Here is a 22,694-nt window from a genome sequence, read left to right on the forward strand (position 1 = left end):
CCCCCACTCCCATATCCACACCCTCCCCAGACACCATCACACCCTTCTCCTTCAAAGCCATTCATGAACAAGACATGATCAACCTCATGAAAACCATAAAACCATCCAACTGCAAAGGAGACACATGCCCTGCTGCAATCATCAAGGACTGTGCGGACTCCCTCGCCCCCTTCCTGACAGCCTTCGTCAATGCCTCCTTTGCCACAGGGATAGTCCCCTCCTGCCTCAAGGAAGCTTGGGTACGCCCCTTGTTAAAAAAAAAGCACCCTAGACCCTACATCCCCCAACAACTACAGGCCCATCACCACGGTCCCTTTCCTACTCAAAATACTGGACAAAGCAGCCTACCTTCAGGTATAACAATTCATTGAGGAGAACAATCTCTTAGGGTTGCGACATTCCAGCTTCCGCCCTAAGCACGGAACTGAAACAGCCCTTTTAGACCTAAAAAACCAGATGGATGATGCCAGAGACATGGGGGAAACCAGCCCTGCTTCTCCTCCTAGACCTTTCGGCAGCCTTCGACTTGGTTGACCACAGCGTTCTATGCCACCACCTCACTGCCACTGCCAAATTCTCCACGGGTGCTACAGCCTGGATCACCTCCTTCCTTCAGGGAAGGACCATGCAAGTGTTCTTGGACATAGCCGCCGCCTCTCCCTCCATCATGCTATGTGGAGTGCCTCAAGGCTCCTGCCTCTCTCCAACTCTCTACAACATATTTACCTGCCCCCTCTTCCTCATCCTTGACGCTCTGGGTATCTCCTACACCAACTACGCGGACGATACCCAGATCCTCATCACTCTCACAGGTAACTATGACACTGTCGCCACAACCCTTAAGATTTATAACACCATCCAAGCCTGGATGGCAGCTAACGGACTGTTCCTCAACTCAGATAAAACAGAACTCCTCCTAGTAGGAGATCCTGACACACTCAAAAACCTTGACACTCAGTTCAGCCACTTCACTATCGACTCCATTAAGATCCCAGTAGCTGACGCAGTGAAAACCCTGGGGGTCTATCTTGACTCCAACCTATCCATGACCAGACAAGTGAATGCTATAGCCTCTGCAGCAGCATACCATGCCAAACTGCTAAACGCAGTTAGGTCGGTCCTGTCCAAAGAAATCTGCACTAACATAGCAATCCAGAATAATGCCCTTCGCGCAGCCCAAGGCACCTCCAAAAGAGAGCACATATCCACTGAAAGAAAGCAAGTGCACTGGCTCCCAATAAAAGAACGGGTGATGTTCAAAGCACTTGCTGTCACCCATAAATGCATACACCACTCACCACCTGCCTACTTATCACAAAGGATTCAACCATCTACCTCAACCAGGCCAACTAGAACACCATATTCAAATATGCTAACAGTGCCCCTGGTAAAAAGAACGAGAGCAGGGGGCACCAGCTTGCCCTACCTAGCGCCCCTTCTCTGGAACGCACTTCCACCAACTCTTCGTGCAGAAGAATCACTCCTAGCATTCCGAAAAGCCATGAAGACCTCATTATTCACGTAATGAATCCTACACTCCTCCTACTCAATTCATGATACCTCATGGTGCACTCCTAACTACGACATCTATGCATAAATGTACCTTTTGCTTTGATTTCCATGTACTGCATCTATGTTAAGCGTGAATTTACTAATGCCCAATGCCATATATGATGATCCCGCTTGCCATCCCTGTAACTAAGCTCCCCACAAGTAACAGCGCCACTATGCCTAAGGGCTGCGTTGAGCGCTATACAAATGTGAAATAAAAATAAATAAAAATAAATAACTCTGACTTGAAAGTGAACTTTGAATATATGTGGCACAACAAATTAACCCAAACCTTGAAGTTCAATACATTAAGGGCTGAGGGAAGCCAAACAGTGAACTTTAATGGGTGACTGCAGTGTGACAAGGCTACAGGTTGGCCAGAGGAGCGCAAGAATACACCCTAAGCCAAGAGCCCAATAAAAGTAATCCAGTGACTTTGTGCACAGGAACAAGTACCAAGTAACCTCTGTGTGTGTATGTGTGTGTGTGTGTGTGTGTGGGTGGGTGGAGGAACCCAGGGGTCCTGGTTGCGTGACCTGTGATGGGTGAAACGTGGGGTCTGACAACTGCACCTAGACCAGAGAGCCCTGAATGGTGAAAGCTAAGCACACAGTGAAAAAAGCCGATCGAACCCACTGGAACGAGGGTCAGGTTGGCCTGGTGTTTCCGTAAAAACTTTTGAGACTCAGACAAGTTTAATTAAAGGCATTAAAGTCTTGGAGAAGGGAATCCTGAGACCTAAAGGACTACGCTTGTTGTCTTGGGACCAGAGTCTCAATACCGCTTTGTTTTGGATTGTGTTACTTGAATACACAAGGATTGGTTCTGAACTATATTTCCTTGAACTGGAGAAAGGTAAACTTTAAGACTATTTCAAGGAACTTTCTTATGCTTGAGGAAGGGGAGCTGAATGAAAGCTGTGAGCTGGAAGAAGCTCCGAACTTTGAGTTAAACACTGTTTATTTTGACTCTGGCATCCTTACACATTGGTTAATTGATGTTGTAAGGGCAAGGATAGGTTTTGGACACAAACAGACTTTAAAGTTGAACTCTTTGACTCAGACATTCCTTAGGTTTATTCAGGTAGGGAAATCCCACCTTAGTATAGGGCAAGTTAGGCCTTCAACCATCCTGACATTTAAGTTAATAAATATTTTTTGTTTGAACTTGAAGTCTGTTGTCTGTGTCGTACTTCAGGAGGCCTTTACACTACCTGTGCAGGAGGAGTGAATTTCAGGTCTGATCCAGCAGATCTGGGGATCAGGGAAATTACTCTACAGTGGCACCCCCATATAGTCACACATTATTATTTGTGATAATCGTCACAATACTGCAAGACAGATTTCTCCCATAAGATGTGAACAGAGAGTTAGAAGTTAAAATGGTCAGTAGTTTAGCCTGTGCTGAACTCTCCCAGTTCAGCCAGTCTGTGTGGAGAATAGAGGCCCTCTAGTTGACAATCAGACATATTCTTAATCCTCCTAATTTAATATTTATCTTCTCCCACAGATATCTCCAGCAGCAGGCCACCGTAGCAGTGGTGCAGACAGAATGTATCTACATGGCAGGCCTACACCCTATGCACATGGGTCTAGGGCAGTGGCATCCGTAAACTAAGGGAGATATACACTTATTTAATTGGATTCTTTAATTTCGCAGCCTCGCACGGCTAGGCCGAAGTTTGAGGTTTCATAGGATATCTTTATTGAATTGTGAATAACATGCCAGCGTTACCCAACCAAATTGTACATATTTTATCACCTGTGGAAGGGTGAAAGGCGGAAAGGACCAATCCAGAATTTGAAGAAGTGCATGCATTTAACACAAAGATCTATGCAGATCTACATATATGTGACTCTGGCTCAAGGGGTGAACCCTGTTAATTGCCTCTTCTCTCTGGTTGATGCTGTATGCATTCTCCCCACTTTTTCTGTACAGACATACATAGGGAAATATTTTCTCTTCTCTCACACAACAGCAGTCTGCATGCAAAATATGTGCTGAGTACAACCATTCTAAAGCTAGCAGTGCTTAGCTTGTGGGGGTGTTTGCCAGGGCTCACCCCTGGCACTTATTTCTGAGCCCAGGCACTTATTGTCTCAGACTCAGACTGATTTTGAAGTAATGACAGCCAAAGCATCCATCAACCCCAATGTGCAGGTGCGAGCTGTAGTTTAACCCCAAATATGTTGACACTCTGGGGAGCAGCTGTGGGTGTTGGCAGCAATGGTTGGGAACTGCCTGCCCGCAGTGTCACAAGTGTGCTAGAATATATTTGGGACCTGGCACTTATTTTCTTACAAATTAAGAACTGGAAGCTAGTAATATAAATCAACCACTGCCCTCTTTTCTCACACAAACACCTAATTCACACTCTTGTTACATAAACAAATATGCTAAAACAGAGCTTTCAAATAATTTTCTGTAAATCCTGGCATTGTTAGCATATGTCATGTTGCTTTCTTCTCTAGCTTTAAAATACAAGACTACGCATACCAGGATGCATTATGAAATTAGCTTGTTGTCATTTTTTTGAGACACCAGCATGCAAGTTCTTTTTATGTATAACATTCATAATATTTGCAGTTGCACAAAACGTCACACGCTTTTTTGTGGATAAAACAAGCAAATGTGCGCCCTCATCAGCTGTCAGAAACAGCTCTGAGCACAACTAAGCTGAGGCAAGAATGGCAAGCTGTGCCCTGGGTAAATAAGGGTCGGCCTTGCCTTTAATGCCAGACCATGTCTATGCCACTGCAGTGTAGGCTAACACTTTTGTATAAGACAGCTCTCAGCAGGAGACATCTGCATGTCTATTCAATATCACACGCTGATAACGCTGATAAGAGAAGGAGGAATCTATACACTTGTTTCAATCCTAGACCGCCTGCAGCAAGAGTTGTGTGTGTGTGCATGTATACGTACTCATGTTGTGCACAGGGGTCCACTTGTAAAATTTCCCTTTGTAGAGTACTGCATCAAACCGTGCACACTGCATGTCACGAAACGTGGGTTTGTCTTTGGCACAAGGCTTGATGTTACAAACACGATATCGCTTCCGTTCCCCAAGGCAGTATTTACCACCATATTTGGGCCTGCATTGGAGAAAGAGAAGAAATAAAATCAGCCTTTAAGCAGAAATGGACCAGAGTGAAGATAGAAACAGGACTGACAAAGAGAGCAGCAGGCATGGCATGGGAAAGTAATTGAAAAGGCAGCAGTCAGCGAGAAAGCAATGTTGAGAACAGCAAGTACATAAACCGATGGCAAATGATAAAGCAGAAAAAATTGATGAATAGAGCAAATTAAACTGGAGCAAGCATGGAAACGTAGAGGAGCAGGCATGTTGATTAAGCTTAAGAGAGCGAGCAGCAAGCAAGGGCAGAGAAGGAGAGAGCATCTGAAAGAGCAGCAAGCAGGAAGGAGTCCATCTGAGAGAATGTGGAGAAGCAAAGGAGCGGCACGAGTAGTAGTCATGAAGAGGGGAGCAGCTAAACTAGCAGCTAGCAGAAGACATTGAGAAGGAGAGCAACTGAAAGTAGTGTGGAGACTGGGATAAACTGTGAGAGCAACAGGTATGGAGAGAAGGGGTAACTAAGAATAGCATTTGAGGAGAGGTGAAGAGCACCATGCATGGAGAAGAGCAACTGAAAGAGTAGCAGGTACAGAGATGGGGAGCAATTAAAAATGTGTTCTGAGGGAGATAAACCGAAAGATCAGCAATGTGGAGAGCAACTGGAATAGAAGCATGGAAAAGTACCATTTACTTACTGTAGTAGCTCTTGTCCTAGCAGTCCATGTCCCTATACCCTCCTTCTTTCTGAGTCCTGCGATAACCTTGATCTCAGTAGTGAGACCAGAGAATTTCATGCAAAGCATTGAAGCACCAGAAACCTTTGCACAGGGTAGCAACAGACTAGCCTGTGGGTGCTGCCCCATTGCACATTCACCATCAAAGCCTCAATCTCACTCTCTTTGCGATTGCCTCTAGGGAGAGGGATTCATGTAGAGCAGGGTCATGTACGACCAGCATAAGAGTCACCCTGGTGAGTAACCTGTACTTAGTGGTGCATCATGTTCCACTTCATCCAGACTCCTGGGATAGATTACATGAAACCCAGAAGTAATGTTAGGGAGCATGGCATCAACTACTCTATTTAGTGAAAAAGGTTTTCATGAAACCCCTATCCAAAAAGAATATCTAATATGTAGCTAGTTTTGAGTGACTAATGCTTGCCAAAAGGCAAGGGAGCTGCTTTACAGATCCCATCTAGCGGCACATGATGCTGGGACACTACTGATGCTGCATTTGCCCATACAGCATTACGGGATTCTCAGACTCTGTAACTCACTGGTTTCACACATATCTCTCCAGCCGCACAAGTTCGGTTTCTTGGGCTGATCACACTTCTTCCCCTCGCTCGCTCCTCTAAGGTATCCCACAAGGCTCTGTCCTCTGCCCACTGCTGTTCTCTATCTACATTATTCCACTTTCCTCTGTAAATTGAATCCTTTAGCTCTCAAGCCACTTCTATGCGGACAACTCCCAGATCTTCTTCTCTTTTGCTTCCTTTTCTGATGCTCTCTATTGCTCTGTCTCTATTTTGTCTGTTTGCTGTTCAATCCTGCATGTCGTCCCACTTCCTACATCTCAATCTCTCAAAACCAGAAATTCTCTTTTCCAACCATCCTCTCCCTCTCCTCTCCAATCTCCTTCTGGACTCTTTTTCCCTCCTTACTCAATTGAACTCATCTCTTTCCTTTTCATCTCATATTTCTTCAATAGCTTGTATCTGTCTTTTTTTTATTGTTTATAGTTGAATTATACAACTTTTTCAATATTATAATTGACATTAAAAGAACAATTTACAAATTTCAATTTTTTTATTCACATATTAAAAAACAAATGTAAATCACATGCATATGCATGTAACTTAAATACAAGTGCCGAATAGGAGAACACTTCTCTAGTGAACCACTTCCGCTTGTCATTTGGTTTCCATTTTTTTTATACACGTCGGCCACAGACAGATAAATTACTAAACATATTTGCATATATCCATGTGTCATTCTGTCACCAATTTATTGTGTTCACTACATTTACATTTCTTAATTAGTGAAACACTAATCCACACCCGTTCACATATCAGAGTTTTAGGGCATTCAAGTAATTCACAGTTGTTATTCTAATTCCCACTAACAGTGCAGAAACAATTATTTTCCATCGTAAATCCCGATTTACCTCCGCAAGAAATTGAAACTTGTCTGAAAAATGATTTTTTCTCACGGAAACCAAGTCCGAGCATTCAATGATTAGATGATACAAGGTTTCTTTCTTATCTTTTAGTTGGCAAAACCGACAGATCTTATCGGACTCTTTAATCAATCGTCTGTCTGCTAAAACTTCTTTTGTTGGCCATAGATTGAATCTCAAACGCATTATGGCAGATCGAATGGCTAAAGATGTACTTTTCACTAGATAAGATGTCATTGTTCGATACTTTTTATCAATGATGCAATTGCCATCCAAGTGTTTATAGTTTACACAAAGGTCTCTTGTCTGAATCCAGTTAGTTGTGAAAATGTGTAACTTGGCTTTCACCGGGTTCCTCACAAGATGTTCAATTGTTATATTTGCAGTTGCTAATGTATTATAAATGCTTTGCAACCATTTCCTAGCAAACACATGATTAGATTAGAATAAATAAGATGATAATGTTTTCAAAAGAGTTGTTGGATCAATACACATAAGACACTTTCTAAATAAAGCACATAAGCGCCAATGATACTGAGCAGCTAACAAAATCAAACCTAATTCATAGCAAATCCATACAAAAGGTACCCTCTGGGGTAGATGTAAAGTTTGTCTCCAATATGTGGCTTCTAATTTGTCAAATATATGATCATCAACCAATTCCAGTGCTTCCATATTATATAACAACACGGGAGTGCATTTTTGGATGTAGTAGGTCCAAGCTGGCATTATTGAGAATTTGCCATATTTTCTCATTATGAATTTAGTTTGAGATATTGCTGCTAGGACTTTTTGTTGTAGTCTTTGTATATGATGTTGGTTGGATTGACTGAGTCGATAGTCATGGCCAAGTATAAGTATTGACTCACAACATCGATTTTTACGTCCTGTATGGCACAATTCATGGTATTGCAAGCTGTCTTTTTCGGGTGCATACATAAGAATTTTGGTTTTCCCCAAATTGATACTTAATTGATTATTTTGTGTATATTGGAACAAAAGAGTTAATAGAGTTTGAAGACCTGACAGGCTTTTGGAACAAAGCACTAGGTCATCTGCATACAACAATGTTGCTATGGACCTACCATCCAGTTTTGGTGCATCTGTTACATGATTGTTAAAAACCTCTTTGATGTCATGGATGAAGAAGCTAAATAGAGCAGACGCCATTATGCACCCTTGTTTCAGGCCCCTTGCCGTTTTAATTAATGGCAAGAGTAATCCTTCTGCATTGAGTCTTATCTGTATGGAGGTTGCTGAATGTAATGCGAAAATGATGTCTTTTAATGTTTCTGAACATTTTGCTATTGACAATTTAGCCATTAATAACTACGTGAGACTGAATCAAAGGCAGCGTTAACGTCAACAAATGCCAAATATATTGGCATTTTGCTGGCTCGTGCCTGACTCTTGATTGCACTTATACATGTTAGGTTAATGGAGGTGCCCATGCCGGGCACAAACCCAGTTTGATTAGGGTCACGTTTTAGACAAACATTTGTCCAAGAATTAAATTCTTTCAGAACTATTCTTGCAAAAATTGTGCCCGGTGCATCTAACAATACAATTGGCCTATAGTTACTGGGATAAGATCTATCATCCTTTTTAAAGATGGGTACCACTATCGAATTCCACCAGGAATCAGATAAGCTTTTGTTGGCTGCAATGGCTCTGAAGATTTTGTCAAGGACGTTTGCCCAAAGTGGTGGATTTGCTTTGAACATGCAATTATTAAGGCCATCCGGGCCTGCTGCTCTGGATGTATCTGTCACTTTCACCTCTTCAACATCTGCCATATTCACCCCTTTCTGTCTATTCATACCACTAAACTTCTCATTATCTCCTCTATCTTCTTCCCCATTGTTCTGCTTTTCTAATTGGCCTGCCCTCCTCTTACCTTACCCCTCTTCACTCGGTTTTCAATTCTGCTACTCACCTTCCTTTCCCCACTTCCTCCTCAGTCCTCTATTTACGCTTCTCTTCTGTCCATCTGACTCTTTCCCTATGAGTCCCATCTCTTATACCATTTTCTCTGTGTTGTTTTTAAATGCTATCATGGACTCAGACCGCCCTATCTTGCTGGTCTGGTTTCAACATACTCCCCTTCCCATCCTCTCTGCTCAAAACATCTTCATCTGTTATCTTCCCCTAAACCTCCCTGTGCTCTTTTTCATTTTCACTAATTTTACCTTCTTGGCTCTAAACTCTCAAACTCTCTTCCTCCTGACATTCATTCCTCCCTTTCCCTTTATATATTTTGCTCTTGCTCAAAAGCCCACCGTCTTTCTTCCCTTTCACGTCCCTAATACTACTGGTTTGTTCAGTTGTTTTCTCATCACTTCTTATTTTGTACCATTATTGTAAAAAGTGTTCAGCACTTTGGCGAACGCGCTATATAAATTCCAATAAAATACTAATATTGCATGTGCATGGATCCCTTACAGATGAGGTATATTTGAACATTGTAGCAGTCCAGAATACAAGAGCCTATCCACTAGGCCTGAGATGCTGTGGAGCCTTTTTGCGATGAGAGGGGCTCTTTTACTTCACAAAAAGACTATACGAGGCTCTGACTTCCTTGATCCTATACCTCAGTGATGTAGAGATCGTTCTAGTTCCAAAGACGAATATGGAAAATATAAAGGAAGAAAATCTCTTGATATGTGTAAAAGCCAGACATGACTTTCATTATGAAGTATAGATGGATCCCCATAATTACCTTTTTTTAATGAAATACTGTGTATTTTCCCCTGAACCTGTCGCCTTAAGGAATAACCACTTCCCCAAACAAACTGAGTCAAGCCAGTTAGTGGGGTTAAAAAAAACACCTCACACCTAAAAATTAAGTTATGGTCTCAAAACAGTCAGCAGATATTTTGGGGGTCTCATTGTAGTAGTTATGGAAGCTGCAAAACGAAGAATATTTCCCAACACCGACTTCCATAGTAGTACATAGTAGAGTGGGTTCTGACTTCTTTGCTCACATAAAACAAAGCACTAGTATTGTCGGTGTAGATCGAAACCATCTTCGCATGGAACTGACATTTCTTTTCAGGGCCAAAGATATCGTCCTGAGCTCTAGTACATTGATATGGAATGACTTTGTGCTAGTCGAACCAGTGGTTATGAATATCTCAAGCATGATAATGAAAATCAGAATCACCAACATCCTCCATCCACTATTGAAGATCAACCAACAAGACATGGTGTTAAACGTCTGCAAGGATTGCAGAGCTAAGGGATACCAATTCACCACCAGTTGTATCTATGTTTCTAATGGAGTCCTTCTGCCCAGAGATTGGCCATTTTAGATGTAGATCTTCCAGCGCTAGCTGCTTTTCGAAACTTTCTGACAACAGGGGGTGTCATGCTGCTCTGCATTGGCTCCACTATACTCACCTATGCACCTATGATGCTGGATGTGACGTCGGAGGCAGTATATATGACAATATTGGAGCTGTACTGCCTCAGTTCCTTTTTTTCTTCATACTAAGCACACTTCTCAGGATCACCACTAGTTTTTTGCTGCCTTGCTGAATTGGAAGGTTTGCTTCAAAGCCTGCAGGGACTGTGCATAGTAGATGTCCATTTCAAACCCCCACATAGTGTGCCTTTACTGCATTGATGAGGAGCATGTTACAGATGATTGTGCTTTATGCCAATCCATACGGTTCTATGGGATATTGCTGCATATTGAAGACCGAACACAAAAAGACCGATTTAATCAGATCTCCTGCCTGCCACCACCCCTGCCGTGCCATTGGGATGTCTTGATAATCGCGGGGATTCACCCCCGACCACTACTTTCCTCCTCCCTGCCTCCCTTCGATGCACAAAGCATTCCTCCTGTACCCACCCCACCAAGACACACTAACAGTGACACAAACATGCACACACACACGTTTACCCTCTCTCTGCCCCCTCTGTCTCCCCCTCAAATATTACTCACATGCAAACACTCAAACAATCAGACCAAAACACTTACCCGGGCTGCCAGCATCTTCCCTCGTCTGGCTCTGTTGTGCCTGTCAGCTCTGAGTGCACTTGTGTGCGTCACCCCTGTGCGCTCTCGTGTGCGTCGCAGGGGCTGACAGTCCGATTTAGAAAGAGCACTCAGAACGGTCTCTGAGCAGTATATCTAAATCGGTCTTTTTAAAAACTTTTTTTTAATCTTTTTTTTCAATTACTACCATCCATACGCCCTGGAGCGTGCCACAATGCTTTACACATTTTTCCATGTAGGATTCATCTCCTCTTTTCAAGAAAAGCTGGGCAACAGAGTGATGCAGAGGCCCCCACTCTCAAGATCGTAAAAAGAAGTTGAAGAAGAAAAACAGTAAGACATCCCACTCTTCTTCCTCCAAGAAGAAGAGAAGTCATCACCTCTACTGCAGGGATAAAGAGGATAACTCCAAGGAGTCTCCATCGCCTAACATACCATTAACTACAAGATCCTCCAACCCAGACGAGTAGGACAACTTCAGGTGGCAAATGGTGCACTTCTACACCATGGACCCAACGCTTCCAGTTCCTGGTGCTTTTGGCAGTGCAAGGGCCCATCACGCTTGGGAAATCTGGCACAGGCACCTCTCCGGACTGCATCTGCATGTCTACTGGCTCCATTCCTGTGTTGATATTGGATAATGCTCCTCTCAAACACTGCGGCTCTGCCCTTGGGCACTGAAGCCTTGGCACCTGGTACCTTGGCTTCAACCTCGGCACAGGGCTGCATCAAAACCTCAAGAGCATAATTCTTTGCAAAAGCGGGCCTGATTATTGATGATGAGTGGTATGATCCCTTATGGGATAGAGTCTTAAAATTCAGGAGAGGTGGAGTATTTTCATGTAGAGTTTTACAACCTGGATAAAGTACTTACAGAACAGGCATCTGACCCTCAGGATGCCAGTGGTCTGGATACTTCCCTGAAGTTGGATTTCATGCAGGCCTTTGATTATGTGTCAAGTCATATGCGCCCCTTCATCAAACTATTGCTAAGGTATTTAGCACTTTGTGTTTGAAAGCACCAAGGAAAGGATTGGAGTTAGAAGACCGTGACGGAAAGGTTCGAGGGAGAAAAGACGAAGATTATTTTTCCGAAATTAACCTTTGGTCTTTTCTCCCCTCAACATTTCCAACTTTGCCCCTGCCCCCACCCACAGCCACCCCCTAGGAGGAGTCCAAAATAGAGAGTAACTGAAGATTCTGTATGACTCTGAATCATGCAAACCCTCCCCATTACTGCATGACGGGCAAGGTAAGTATTTCCAGAGAACATTGCAGAGGCTATGATCGTCAAACTCGGAATGAGGCCCATAGGTACCTGTGCATTTCCTAAATTTCTGTCATGTCCTAACACGATTCAAAGCACTGTCAGGGGTGGACTGGGAACCAAAAGAGGCTCTGGAAATAATTTTCAAAGTGGCCCCATATTGGACATTTTCAGCAAGCCCAAACCTGTTCCTATGAGAACATTTGGAAATAAAATAGGTTACCACACAAAAGAGGCCCAGGGTGCGGAGACCTTACAGGAATTCTCCAGAGTTCTGTATAGGCCAGTCCACCCCTGTTGTCCATTATGGCAGGGGACTGGCACCCTCCGGGAAAGCAGGCCCAGCAGCATTTTCCCCATCAAAGTAAAAGCAGATGCGTGCAAAGAGGAGGCATTGCCTCGGTCACTGTCCCCTCTCCTACTCCCGGTCCAAAATCCTTCTGAATGGTTCTCTGCAGATTCCTCTCCAGTGTGGAGGAGGATTCCCTGCATGTCAAGGAATGGCAATGCATCATTTTGATGCCTGGGCCTTATAGGTCGACTTGCAGGGATATTATTCTTTTTTCAAGCAACACCCACTGACCATCCCCTGCCTCAGCCTCTGCCTTTTCTGGATTCCCTCATGGAGAGAAAACAGCAACTTCTTGCAAAGAGCGCCACATAGCTAGTGCCTTGGAAGCCCTGCACATATAACAGGAAAGGTTAAACGTTCACAAGGATCTGTCAGGGTCAGCAGCTCTTCTGTATTTCAACGCAACAACCCTAATAGGAAGCTGATCATCTTGAATTAGGTGGTATTCTCTCAGAAGCTGGGGGGCCAGATTCCTGTGTTTTAATGCTGAAAATGTAAAATGTTAGATGGTTTATTAATGGTAGAGTTCCCAAAACAGCATAGGAAAGAGCTCAAGCCAGGGCTCCTACCTCCAGCATTGCTAAAAATGGAACATTTTGAGCTACCTGAAAGGAAGCATTTTCGGGGGAGAATTTGACAGTTGAGAGTTGGAGAAGCCGTGGCTGACTGACTGGGGGAGTGTGGGTAAGGGAAGACCTCTCAGAACTAGATTCCTTTCCTCGAACTCTAAACTGAGGGCCCAGCCGTCTATCAGGTGGCCCCTTTGAGGTGGTCCCTCAAATTGCCCTTCTGGTCACATTCCTGGGACTTCAGGTCCTTCATCCTTGTGATGTACTGGGTTTCCAGCTGGTGAGTCATTAGAGGGAAAACGGCACCAGACCAGAGTTCACATCCACACTGGCATCAGATGGCAGAGTCATGTTTCTGTGTCCCCCAGGGCACAATGAAGCTCAGCGACGCAGGACAATACGGTCGTCCCTACCCTTAGGTGAGTGGAGCTCCCTGGATGCTCGCCTGAAACGATCTGGGAAGAATTGTCACTTTGGGGCACCTGTGACAAGAGGACTGGCGAACAGCAGTGCCCAGTTTCAACAGTAAATCCTGCGACTCCCAAGTTAGGTGAAGCTTAACATACCATGACATATTTTAAAGTGTTGTGCACCATCATTTTTTGTTGTTGTCAGGCAAACACTGACTACGCAGGCTGCAGCTTCGAGCACATCATGTTTGGACATAGACGTCACTTGTTATCCCTTGATACTTTCAATAGTTTTCTTTGTTACTGGGTGGAGCAAACAGCCTTCACTGTGCCCTTAGGTTCCCTTACTGGGTCAAAGACTGAAAGAAATATGTATGTATGTGTTTATAGGTGTTCACTACACTTTCCTTGTTCATGGTTCGGATATAAAATAATAAGTTACTTTTTAGAACCACCATTATGTGTATGTTTATTTGTGAGCCACCGAGTCACAGTATCTTCCCTCAGGGTCACTTGGAGATCCTCTAAATACACAAAGTGGAGGCACACTGTAAACTCACACTTAGGTTTTCTGATCTACCAAATGATTCAAGTGGTCTGCCACAACGGGTTCCGATAGCAGACCCACTCACTATCAAGGGCTACTCAAAGGGGACAAAGCGGTTGCTGCTCCATGGGCTTCCCTGCACACGTTTACCAAACAATGCTCCCTGGATTCCTAATCTGATCAGGGTGCTCACTTTGGTTGTGTGCTGCCAGAGTTTTCAGGTCTAGGTGGTGGTGTTTCGCTATCCTCCCTCCTCAAGAGTTATGTGCTTCTCTGGAAGTCTATGTAAGATGAGGAATCTATGGGATGGGAGGAAGAAGTCCATTAGAAGAACACATTACTTGCCTTACTGTTCTGTTCTTTCCGTGGATAAGTCCTTCCTCCTACAGATTCCTTATTACCCTCCTGGCCTACCCCTCAAGTTGGATAGCTCATTCTCCTCTTTTTGTTCTGCGGTCTATCAGCTGCTGAGTGCTAGGAGAGAAGGCAGAATTGAGGTCATGCGGCGCAAATGGCTTTATATATACTGCCATGGTGTCACATGGTCATAAAACAGAGTGGAGCACAGCCGATTTAGAGATGCATGTCTTCTCCATGCGTGTTGGCTGAAATTGTTTCTAAAAGTAAGTAGTAATAGAAGATATATTATCTAAGATGAGGAATTAGTGGCTGGAAGGACTAAGAAATGTGTTCTTGCCTTTTGGGCTAACAGGCATGAAGTACAACTCAAAGACCGTCTTGCAAAGTAGAGAAGACTTTCCTAGGAGCCTACCTGAACCTCAACCCTTCAAAGATCAAATTCATTCTCATAGGAAACCTACCCAAGCATACCGAGGTCCATAATTGACTCAATGACCTGAAACTCAATGGATTCAAGCCTCCACTCTCATCCAGAGCGTATAATCTATCTGCTTTTCTATCAACTATGACTTCTCATTCAAATCACATCGCCAAGAAAATGGTACCAGCTTGTGCTCTGCTGCAGAATCAAGCCTTTCATCCGTGCCCAAGTTTCAGAATAATTTTCCAAGCCCTGGTCATCTCCCACATGAATGATGGCAACGCCCTATTTTCAGAAATACCAGACGCCACAATGGTCATTCTGCAAGCCATCCAGTACTTTGCAACACGCATCATTACAGGACTTAAAAAAATTCAACCACATCTCCCCATCTTCAATGAGCTAAACTAGCTACACTTTCACGCATTAATCTTATTCAAGACAGCCTGCATCACCTGCAAAGCAGTCACAACCAAAATATCAATCTACCAGGCTGAAAAACTCACCATATCCAGAAGCAAGTGCACTGCCAAAAGCCACAACATCACTAGGCTGGAAACAAAGAACTGCAACGGGAAATTAAAAGAAGCTGTCCGTCTCCTGCTATGCACCCTGTCTCTAGAACGAGTTACCAATGCAGATAATATGGCCGTCTCCATCCAAACTTCTGGAAGTACATGATGAATCTACTCTTCAAAGAAAATCTCAACAATCTCTGATTGCTCCACTCAACCAAAATTATCACCTCTGAAGCACCCCCTCCTCACTCCCCCTATCCATCCCAGCTCCTCTGATAGCCCGTATCCTACCTGTAATACCTGAATGTGTCCCGTATGTACAGCGCTCCGTCGCTTCCCAGTTATGTTTGCGCTTTATAAATCGCACAAGGTGCTCCTCTTGAAGGAAGACTCTGGCCCTAGAGTACCCACCCCAATGCCAACAAGGACCTCAGCTGGTTTACAGAGAAGCTCAATAGCAGTCAAGAAGAGGCTGCAGCAATATGGTGCCCCTAAATCAACCAGTCCTCCACACAGCGGATAAATGCAGATCCACTGCCAACGAAGATAGGCTGCCAGCACTGATATCACCTAAGTGCAGACGCATAGGGCTGTACACAACCGAAACAGAAGATCTTAGTGCTGAGAATACATTTGCACATCCAGTAGCTTAGAAATTATCTGTGAAGTGGCCAGATAGGCATGTGTAGAGAGGCATCTTTCAGGTACTTAGCACACAGAACATCACTCTTGTGCATGTTGCAGGTCTGCGGGGTGCATCTGCAACGTGCAATATGAATCTATACACACAGATGTTAATGATACATATGGTGATCCATTCTTGTATGAAATGTATATCACATTAGTGAAATCATAACCATATGTTTCATAGTGTACTTAGGAACAATGCTATTTGATGCCACTTCCTGTTTTGTCAAGGGGTGAAAGGTCGTGTTTCATCGCTTCCCGGGGTATCACTTTGGGGTGGGGTCAAATGACATCACTTCTGGTGATGTCACCAGAAGTCAAGGGTCGTGAGGCGAGGGGTGGGCCACTTTTTTGAGGCGAGGGGTGGACCACTTTCTTTTGGGTGCCCGGGCCTATTTCTTGTCCCAGTTGGACCCTGCTTCAGGCTGGTACACAATCATTGGACGGAAAGATGGATACTTTAACATGTAAAGTGGACCACATGCAGGTACACTTGGACAAACATGGGGAAAGGCTAGATGAGGTGGAGGGCCGGGTCTCGGCTGTGGAGGACGAATCCTCGACAGCGGCGCGTGACCTTGCCCAAATCAAGAAGGCTCTTAAAGAACTGGCAGCTAAGCAGGAGGATTTGGAGTCATGCTCAAGACGGAATAACCTGAGGATAGTGGAAGTACCGGAGTGCGGGGATCAGAGACTGATGGAGACCCTGATTGAGTCCATCCTACCTGAGGCAGTTGGTCGCAAGGACTTCTCGGCCGTCTTCATTGTACAGCAGGCGCATCAAATCCCTAGCAGGAGAAATAAGATACCTGGGGCGCTGGCAAGACTAATCATAGCCCGTATGCTGAATTACCGGGACAGAGACCTAACTCTGCGTAAAGCCAGGGAGAAAATAACATTGATATACAAAGGGGATTCTATCGGATCGGTATACAGTGTTTATATTGAATCTTCTATATAGAATGAACATATAGCCAATATTTTATAATGAAAACTTTTATAGTGAATGCATTTAGGGGTGGGGTAAAGGGTTAAATATTTTTTGGAAACGTTCAGGTGGGTTTTGGGTACGCCCCCGTCCCCAAAAACATAGCAAATAAAAAAGTGTATTCACTATAAAATGTTTTGTTATAAAATATTCGATATATGTTCATTCAATATAAAAGTTTTTGGTATAAAGACATGTAACCATCCAGATCTTTCCAGACTTCTCAGACCAGGTACAGGCGTCCAGGCACACATATATCAATGTTAAGAAGCGGCTGAGGGAGAGGGGCATGAAATACACTATGCTCTTTCCAGCCAAACTCAGAGTGGAATATGACGGGCGAGTACTGTTTTTTCAAACCCCTGATGAAGCCAACACCTTCCTTGAGTCGCTGCCGAGAGCCCTGAGACGCAGGGTAAATAACGAACATGGGGGTGACTCCCCGTGAAGCTGATGCAAGCTGATGATGTTACGATAACTGTATTGGAGGTTACAGGAGAGGGGAATATATTGTTGTTGGGGGGTTGGGTGGTTGGGTCTGGGAGCAGCCCTCATGCCAGATAATGGGACATTCACTGGTTTAGGGTGGGGAGGAGTTAACTGGCATGTTGGGGTTGCCGGTGGGGTAGTGGGTTGGTAGGGATTGCCCTCAATCGATTTTTAGTTTCCCGTTGTTGTGAGCGGTGGATATACTGGGAAATGGGGTACATGCAAGACCGCTTTGGTATCAATGTGAGAGAGGTGGCTGACTATGGGCAAGAAACTCCGAAGTATGAGGTGGAACGTTAGAGGATTGAACTGTCCTAAATCCTGCAAGGTATTACTATATATGAAAACGCATCAGATTGATATAGCGTTTCTTCAGGAGATGCATTTAGCGACATTGAGTCAAGCACAGTTCAGACAAAGTTGGGAGTACCAACGTCATTTCTCAGCCTATTCCTCCTACTCCAGAGGGTATGTATACTAATACACAACTCAGTGGGTTTCCGATTGACAGAGGTGATCCAGGATCAGGAGGGGCGGGCACTACTGGTTAAAGGGGCTTTCAGCCTCATCACGAGTCTGGCGGTAACCCTTAAATGCAGCGGTAGCGCTATTACCGCCGAATTTAAGGGTCCGCCACATCATGGCTTTGGCAGATTTCCCCCAGCGATTTTCGGCGCGAACACCACCGGCGGGAAATACGCCGGTGGTAATAGCACAAATTTTCCCCATTGGGCCCAATGGGGAATGAGGAATTCCCGAATGGGCCCAATGGGGAATGGGCAATAACCCTTCCGCCAAACCCGTGATCCGGCACTAATAGCGCCGGGGGTTTGGCGGTAGGGCTATTAGCGCCGGCGCTAAAAGCGCCGGCGTTACCGCCCAACTCGTGATGAGGCCCTTTGTATGGTCAGGCAGTCACTTTGGTTAATTATCACAGCCCAAATCCGTATTCGGTAGTGACACTGGAGTGGATATCACAACAACTTGATAAAACCCCCACTGGGACGATCATATGGGTTGGCGACTTTAATGAAGTGCTGGAACCAGATTTGGACAGAACGGGGGCAGGGGGGAGTCCAAAGGTTGCACTCAAAGACAACCCACACATTGCAGGATCTGTGCTGGACATGGGGGCTGATTGATATTTGAAGGGCCAGGCATGAAGAGGAGAGGGGCTATATGTCCATCTCCATGGTCCACCAGTCAGTATTGCGGCTGGATTATTTCCTAATCTTGGATAGGGTACCGGTTTGGGTAACTGAGGTCCCTATTTTAGCATGCACACTATCTGACCACGCACCAGTGGTGCTGGCCTTAGAGATACCGGTGTCAGCAAACGAAATTCTTACTTCTTTAGTTGATCTTCTGAGCTCTGAAAAGGCCTTACTTAAGGAGCTTAACTAAAACACAACCAGCCACTGAATTTCTCTGGATGAAAGGCAGTTTAGAATCTTGCTCACCTCCCAAGAATCAAACCCATTGTTCTCTCCACCAATCAGGCAAACCAAACATATCATTGTTCCTTTAACCAATCAGATTGAGTTTCTTTCGCTCCATCTTGACTTGGGCAAGCACAATGTTAATCCTATGAACAAACTCTTCCTGTTACTAACCCAGCCAGTTCTAAAAGCATAACTAACCCAACCAGCTCTGAAGGCACAATGTTAATCTTGTTACTCTTCCTGTTCCTAACCCAGCCAGTCCTGACAGTACGCCAGGGAGAACAACCAGCATGGGCGCTCAAGGGTGAACGTTTGAGCGATGAGGTGTTCCGTACTGAGATAGCATGAGCGATTGATGGATTCTTTAGGGAAAATGCACGTTCCGTGGATTTGTATTCAACGTTATGGGAAACTTTTAAATGCATGAGCGGGGAGTGTATCTTGAGGGAATCGGGAATACTGAAACAGATCAGGAGGGAATTAATGGCTAACGAAGTGCGTATTCAGGAGTTACAGGTGGCTGCGGAGGGTATGTCTGACCCCACCGTACAAAATAAGATTAGGGAGGAGTTGGACAAATTCATCGATGGAGCTTAAAGGGAAGTGGAGTTTCTGCAAGCAAAAGTTGCTGTTTGGCAACATGGTGAGGGTCAACGCCCCAGTAGGCTACTAGTAGGGGCCGCTAAAGCTGGGTTATCTAGGAAACATTCTATTGATCAAAGACGTGCAAGGGGAATTTAAATTTGCGGATGGAGACATCCTTCATGAATTCTGCGCATTCTATACGTGCCTTTATTCCGCACAGGATCAGGTTTCACAATCAGAGATAATTGGTTTTCTTGATCGGGCAGCGCTATACTGGTGTAGTGATGAGGAGAGGGAATGGCTATGTCAACCCATTACAGCGAAAGAGATCCTGTGGGCGATTAAATCACTATCGTCCGGGAAAGATCCTGGACCAGGTGGCCTGACAGCCGAGTTTTATACATGTTTTGCCGGGAAGTTGGCGCTGTAACTCTTGGAGATGTATCGACAGGCTCTGCGGGATGGCTGATTACCAAACTCAATGAGGTAGGCAGTGGTAACAGTATTGTTGAAACCGAGTAAAGGGGCTGAAGAGTGCTCCTCATACCGCCCTATCTCACTTTTTAATTTAGATATAATCTTGGCTAAACTATCGTAATGTGATTGCCTCCCCGATGCACGAATGTTTGAAACCCGACCAGTTCGGATTCATCCCTGAACGGTCTACCTCCTATGGCTTGTGATGAATAGGCGAGAACGTTGCCCCAGAGCTGTCCTCCAGAGGATCTGGGCCCTTACACCCTTCCATGGTGCCCCCTAGACTGAACTGAAATCTGCTGGCGGGTGGTGCTAGCGTTGTCTATATCCTGCCAACATCTGCGCGTGCTCAGGCCTTACTAACCCAAGCACCAGTCCCGCACAAGAGTAGGCAGCGTTCAAGCATGCATTTAGTGCCATAGCCAGACAGCACCTGCTTGTTGTAGGAGCGGGCTAGCGTGTGGTATGAATGAGTCCATGTTTTGACAGCATCTATTTGTGCCATAGACTGAGACCGAGCATGCGCTGGGTCCACAATACATCAGACGCGGCAGCTTGCTACTAAATCTATGGCTCTAGCTGTACTCTCCCACTATCCCTTGCCTGTAAACATGAAAGAAGGACACATGTGAACGCTTACACCAGGAAAGCCCGGAAGGAAGCTGCATCGCAACGCTTGTTGTTGCCTCGCCTCCAGTGTGGTCACGCAATGCTTATTGCTGGAACTCTGGTGCTTTGATCCTGTAATCGTGAACCCAAAGACTAATCCAAACTGGTGATTTCTTTCTGTCAGGTTCTTTTTCTCCAGGTAGGGGTCTTGCCTATAGCTACAGGACACTTCTCTTGCTCTGTATCTATATCAAAGGTAGCACAGTGGCGTCAGAGAACTAAGAGTCACCCATTGCAGTGGGCCAAGATGGCTGAAGTAGCCAGACAAACCCACATGCTCGGTAATTCTCCCTTCGCCAGCCAGAAGCCTGAAAAGCTGTCGCACCCTAACTGGCCAGGTGAGCAGGGAGAGGTTGTGCCCCCTTACGAGAAAGACTTACCCACTTGGAACAAACTTCACCCAGATTATAGAACTGTTACAGTGGGTACACTACAGCTTTTACCCGGCTTCCTTAAAGCCTTATTTAGTGTGGCTTTAGGTAGTACACGTTTTGTAGGTAATAAGCAACTTGGTTAACATCATATGATTTGTATTATTGGCATATACAAGTGTCATATTGTACCCCACACCACATCTTTTTAGATGCTGGCCTGACTGCTGGGATTTGGGACCCATTTACGAATAGATGTGCTTTGATACTATGGTTTGATTTAAGATCAGGCCACGGTTGCTCAGTTGTCAGAGATCCAAAGTACACTCTCAGTTTTTAGTACACTGATATTTAATGCTCCTTACAGGCCCAAGCCTCTCCTATAGTCAGTCACAAGACATCATTCTACAGTTTCTAACACCCACTGATACGGAGATGTTTTGGTTACATTTGCCTGTTTTGCTTGTTTCACTTTTTTTGTAATCCCTTCTACTATATTGCAGATTTTAGTCGTCTCCAAGTGAGCCAGTGAAAAACTACATTTTAGCTAAATGCACTGCCTAGGTGCTGAGCTCCAACCACACGGTGAATTTTTGGGGGGGATTAATGCTCAGCTCAAAGTGGGCCAATGTAGTTTAGGCCTTCTAGCAAGAGGCTAGAAAACACAACCGGAAGTATCACAACATGTCGCTCAACCATTACTAAGGCGGGATATTTCTGTCATGGGCCAGCCTTTAGTCTTCGCAGAAGCCGGGAGAGGTTACTCTACCTCCTTACATCTGTATGTCCGCCCTTGTGCTGCTCACCTCTAGGCTGTTCGACATTGACCTACATGTGCCCTAGTCGCATCACAGATGCTGCCCGGAGGGCCGCCCCAGCCAGCTGGTGCTTGTGAAAGAGGCGGCTCTCTCATCAGGCAGCAATGCAGCCTCCAGCAGAAAAAAACATGTACATACATCTTGTGGTACAAGTCGGAAGCTTTTATCCATCCGAGAGCAGCCCCCGCTCCTCCGTTGGCGTAAATCCATAAACAAGCGGGCCCACAGTATTCAAGACCGAGATTCGAAGCAATTATAAACTAATTGGGCCTTCACAGCCACATCCTCCACGCAGACAAAAACAGTATTCAAAAGTCGCATCAAAGAGATACGAAAACGAGGGACAGACACTGGTCAGCAGTGGAAACGGCAGTGATGGCTCTGAAAAGGCTTGGTTCATTCTCTCCACACATTGACCAATAACCGTACCAGTAGCCCCAAACACACGCTCCCGAACCATAGCTGCCCCCTGGGACAGACAGCTCACTGCACGGTCTGAACCAGAAACAACAGTGGCAGTTACCCCACTGACACATCTCCCTGAGCCAACTGCGCCAGAGGAGACATGTCACAAAACCAGAACCGCACCAGAACCAGGGCTTTAAGTGGGCTGGGGATAGCCAGGGCTCAGCCCTGGCACTCCTTGAGCCAGGGCTCTCTGAATTGACCTCCCTCACCAACTTTCTTTAAAAATATGAGTGGCAATACTGCTCTTTGCCAGTAGATGTCGCCTTCAGTAATGTTTAGAATCACATTAGTTAAAGAAATGTGAAATTAGGTACTTTTCAAACAGGGACAGGAAATGATAAGAGATTACATTGTTTGATTCTTACTACACATGGTATTCAAGTATTATCATTAGAATGGTGTTAAAAATTGATTTCTTTTAGAACAGTGGGCTTGCATGGTGTACAGA

At 44.9% G+C, this 22,694-nt stretch overlaps 1 protein-coding gene across 1 annotated transcript in view; it reads right to left on the bottom strand.

The window, feature by feature from the left end:
- The window catches only part of ADAMTS7 (ADAM metallopeptidase with thrombospondin type 1 motif 7), a 752,931-nt gene that overhangs the window by 283,204 nt on the left and 447,033 nt on the right, over positions 1-22,694 (bottom strand). The window contains exon 12 of the mRNA XM_069624204.1: positions 4,477-4,646. Within this exon, the coding sequence (XP_069480305.1) occupies positions 4,477-4,646 (170 nt within the window). The remainder of the gene's footprint in view (positions 1-4,476; positions 4,647-22,694) is intronic.

The sequence above is a fragment of the Ambystoma mexicanum genome, chromosome 11, assembly GCF_040938575.1.
Source record: "Ambystoma mexicanum isolate Mex_15411 chromosome 11, UKY_AmexF1_1, whole genome shotgun sequence".
Taxonomy (NCBI): Eukaryota; Metazoa; Chordata; class Amphibia; order Caudata; family Ambystomatidae; genus Ambystoma; species Ambystoma mexicanum.